The sequence below is a fragment of the Mastomys coucha genome, unplaced genomic scaffold (assembly GCF_008632895.1).
Source record: "Mastomys coucha isolate ucsf_1 unplaced genomic scaffold, UCSF_Mcou_1 pScaffold1, whole genome shotgun sequence".
Lineage (NCBI taxonomy): Eukaryota > Metazoa > Chordata > Mammalia > Rodentia > Muridae > Mastomys > Mastomys coucha.
The window spans coordinates 57482632-57486843 of NW_022196891.1; the positions used below are offsets into that span (position 1 = coordinate 57482632).

General features: G+C 36.7%; 1 protein-coding gene across 1 annotated transcript in view; it reads right to left on the reverse strand.

The window, feature by feature from the left end:
• Positions 1-1790: 1790 nt before the first annotated feature.
• The window catches only part of Cacybp (calcyclin binding protein), a 10202-nt gene continuing 7780 nt past the window's right edge, over positions 1791-4212 (reverse strand). Inside the window, exons 5-6 of the mRNA XM_031378856.1 lie at positions 4125-4206; positions 1791-2632 (exon numbers count right to left, since the gene is read on the reverse strand). Coding sequence (XP_031234716.1) covers positions 2476-2632; positions 4125-4206 — 239 coding nt within the window. The 3' untranslated portion in view covers positions 1791-2475. The remainder of the gene's footprint in view (positions 2633-4124; positions 4207-4212) is intronic.

The following is a 4212-nucleotide window of genomic DNA, read 5'->3' on the forward strand; positions in this document are numbered from 1 at the left end:
GTTTTCATGACAGGTTTCTCTGTGAGCCCTGGCTGTCCTGGAACTCACTCTGTAGACCAGGCTGGCCTTGAACTCAAATCTCCCTTCATCTACCTCCCAAGAGCTGGAATTAAAGGTGTGTGCCACCAATGCCCGGCTTCAAGATTTAATTTTAATTATGTGTATATATATGTATGGGACAGGTGTTGAGTGCTTGGGGAAACCAGAGGTGTCAGATACCACTAGAGCTGGACTCAGTCTTGTGAGCCACCTGGGATGGGTATTGGTAATGAACCGGGGTTCTCTGTGAGAGTGGTATATACTCTGGCATCTCTCTCTTCAGCCTTAGAAATGTGTTTTTATTATAAGTAAAACATAGTGGTACCTTTATATTAATTCAGTACTTGTATATCTTACATAAAAATCTTCAATCTTGGGGGCTGGCTCAGGAGAATGTGATTACTGTTCTCCCAGGGACCAGAGTTTGGTTCCTAGCACCCATGATGGATTCATAATGAATCATAATTCAACTCCCGGGGAAATCTAAAAACCTCTGGCAGCCTCCAGCAACCACAAAAGCATGTAAATATCCACACATGTACACATAACTCAAGATAAAAAAACCTTTAAAAAAGCAATTCAGTGTCACCAACTTGTTTACTTTTATCACAATGTATAAAAATTGCAATATACTCATTAATTGTGGCACAAAATTATAACTCATCTAATGGACAAATGATAATATTCTAAAGTTACTTGAAAATAACTTGCACTAAATTCAATATGCAAACAAAGCAATTATTGCTTAGCTGTCTTCCCAAAATGCATATTGAAATTTAATTTCCAGTCCATGATGTGGGGCCATAGCTTCACCTTCAAGAGATCAATACACCGGGAGCTCCTAGAAGACATCTTGTGCATTCTCTGCCAAAGCCCTGATTAATCACCAAAGAGACAGGCCCTTTGATCTGACTTACTAGATTCCAGAATGGCGAGAAATGTTTCTACCGTTTCTGTAAATTACATAGCAGAAATGGATCAAATGAGTTAGGTCTTTTTTTTTTCTTCTGTTTTTGTGCTTTTTCAATTATGTGATTCTAAGGTCAAAACTGTCTTTCTGCCATGATTTACCATAATATAGTCCTGTTAATACTTGTTCTTAGCTGTGTATATCATTCCCAGGTTTTTTTTGTTCTATGCATCTACTTTTCATAACCTAACCATGAAATTTAATATATATATATATATATATATATATATATATATATGCTCTTACATAACCAGTGAAGTTCTCCCAATGGAGAATAGGGTTGGTATGGCCTCTTGGGGCTTTCTAGAAAAGAGTGAGCATATTTCTGTTGTGTTTCCCTCCCTTTAGTTTTGGTGACTCAATAGCTTTTATTAAGGTTCCTTACTGGAGCCCTGGGGAAATTACCAGTGGCTACACCATTGAAGAAAACGTCATCTCCCCCAACTCCTTTTTTTTTTCCCTGTGAAGTATTTATTTATAGGTATTGGAAACCTCTCAGTATGTCATCAGTTTTTGGTTATGTGTAGTTTTGCCATGTATTTCAATACTTCCAGCCACCCTTTCTATACATTAATTTTAAGTTCTGACCTTTACCTAATTCTTAATGGTAGTTGTGATCCACTGGCTTTCTTTTCTAGGCATCTAATTGCTTTCTTTTTGCTGGTGAGCCTAGCCTTTAACAGCTAGCTGAGCCATTGCTCCAGCCCTTACTGTTTTCTGAAATTTACTGAAGTGCAGTAACAAAGCCTATCTTTGAATACACTCAAAACAGATTGCAAACTTTATCTTTTAAGTAAAACTCTAACTTTATTGAACAAAGGAATAAATGAGGTTTTCAAGTTTTCATATCATGGTTATTTTTAAGCCATCTGATCCATGACAGTACTTAACAACACAAGATGTTTGTCTATTTTTGTCATTTGTATTTTGTTTAATTTTATACTCATAAATATACTAAAATCAATTAGTAGTATATGGTAACACATGGCTCACATCTTGCTTAAGCTGGTAATAACGGAACAGCTCTATAGTAACTTTGTAAGTTCATGTACAAATTTGAATTTTATGCAAAAATTTTGCTTTTATTTTTTACATTACTGGGACCTAATGTCAGTTACAGATAGACAAATACTTCTGTTTCCTATATCCCAGCCAGAACAAAAATCTGTGATGTAACATTTTCATTATGCAAGACTTGCTTTTTACATTTCAGTAAGAATGCCATATAGCCTTTTCTGAAACAAAATGTCTGGGGTGCTAATGAAGGAAAAAGTTTAATAAGCTTATTTATTTAAATCAAATTCTCCAGTAAGAAATGGAGAATCCGACGATGTCTTTACTTAAAAGACCGTGTAAATAGTTATCTGTCAAAATTACATACCCACATGAACAAATATGTGCAGTTCAACAACATCCCCTCACTGGAAAGATGAGCACTCATGTTCCCAAAAGAACTTTTAAAAGCCTCAAAATTCTGTGTCTTCTCTGGCTTGCTTCTCTCTGGACTCCACCCACGCTTTATTAATGGTTCGCTTCATGTCATCGTCTCCGTCTTCATAAATTTTCTTTAGAACATTCATTAATCCCTCACTAGGATCTGCCTCAGTGTCATAGGAAGGCTTTCTGTGAAAAAGAGAACAGACCACAATGGAAAAATTGAAGTATGGAAAGACATTCTTAGATTGTAGGTGGTAGGATGTTGACGAGCAGAGAGAAGGGATGCTAGAGTATACAATCAAAATAGCATGCCTAGGCTCATCCTGATAAAACTAAATACTCACATGAACACTGTACACAAAGGAGAGAATGCCAAATGGCAAGGACTAACACGAGGCAGTGAGATTTCCAGAGAAAATAGTCAATATGAGTAGTTACTTTTCCAGATTGTTAATTTTTTTAAAAAGATTTATTTATTATTATATGTAAGTACACTGTAGCTGTCTTCAGATACACCAGAAGAGGGCACCAGATCTCATTACGGATAGTTGTGAGCCACCATGTGGTTGCTGGGATTTGAACTTCCGAAGAGCAGTCAGTGCCCTTAACCTGACTGCTCTTAACCGCTGAGCCATCTCACCAGCCCCCTATTAACTGTTTTTTAAGGTACTTTTCTTCTCATTTAAAAATCTACAAAACCCTGCAAGTTATGGTATGGATACATACATAATGAAACTAGACTATTTTTGTTAGAAAAGAAAAAAATCACTAAATTTGAGATGCATGGACCTGGGTCTAGTGCTAAGGTCTTTAATTAATGTGGTAAGCAGATCTAGTCAAGGAATGTCTAAGCAACCAAAAATCCTTACATTTATTTTTTGAAATAGGTCTCATTACTTAAACTCAATCTTATATCAAGTCCCAAGTCATCAAATGTGCAGAACTCTAGCCTATTTCCCAAATGCATGCTGGCTACCAAGGGAGGAATGACAAAAACGGAGTAACTCACTCAGTACAGGATACTACCAACTACAGAAGAAAACTGAAAAATGATCCACAATGGAAGTCATCAGGTAAGATTTTTAAAACAGCCATTAAAGATAAAAACAAAACTGGATGTGGTAGTAAATGCATGCCTCATTCGTTGGGAGACAAAATGTTTGAGGACTCACAAAAAAAAAAAAAAAAAAAAAAAAAAAAAAAAAAAAAAGGATCCCTGTCATATAAAACCAATGAGAATAAAACCAACTATACTTAAGAGGCATCTAATTAATCAGTTGATTTGGGTAGGTGAGCGCTTGTAGAATTCCTAGAGCAGAACTATTTGAGAACAGGCCATAGTATCAACAGATGTACCAGTATGCCCAGGATTAAAGAACAAGTGATCGTGTCTTAAACTAGCCCTTACCATCTTCTAATAGGCTCTGACAGGCTGAGCACAGTAGCTTGCCTTTAATCCGAGTAGCACTCAAGAGGCAGAGGCAGGTGGATCCAGATGAGTTCAAAGCCACTTTGGAAAGTTCTAGGACAGCCAGAACTATGTAAGGGGGGGCCCAGGCCTGTCTCCAAGAGGTGAGGTTGGCTCAAGACCCCAGGAAATAAACAATTTGTTTGTATAGCTGTTATCCATAATGTAAAACCATAACTGAAGCTAAAAATAGTAAAAAATTAAACTCACTCTTTCTCTTTGCATTCTTTTTCCACCTGAGTTAAGTAGTCCCATCGTGTGTTTTCCGATTTCTTTCTACATAGAATAATAACTGTGT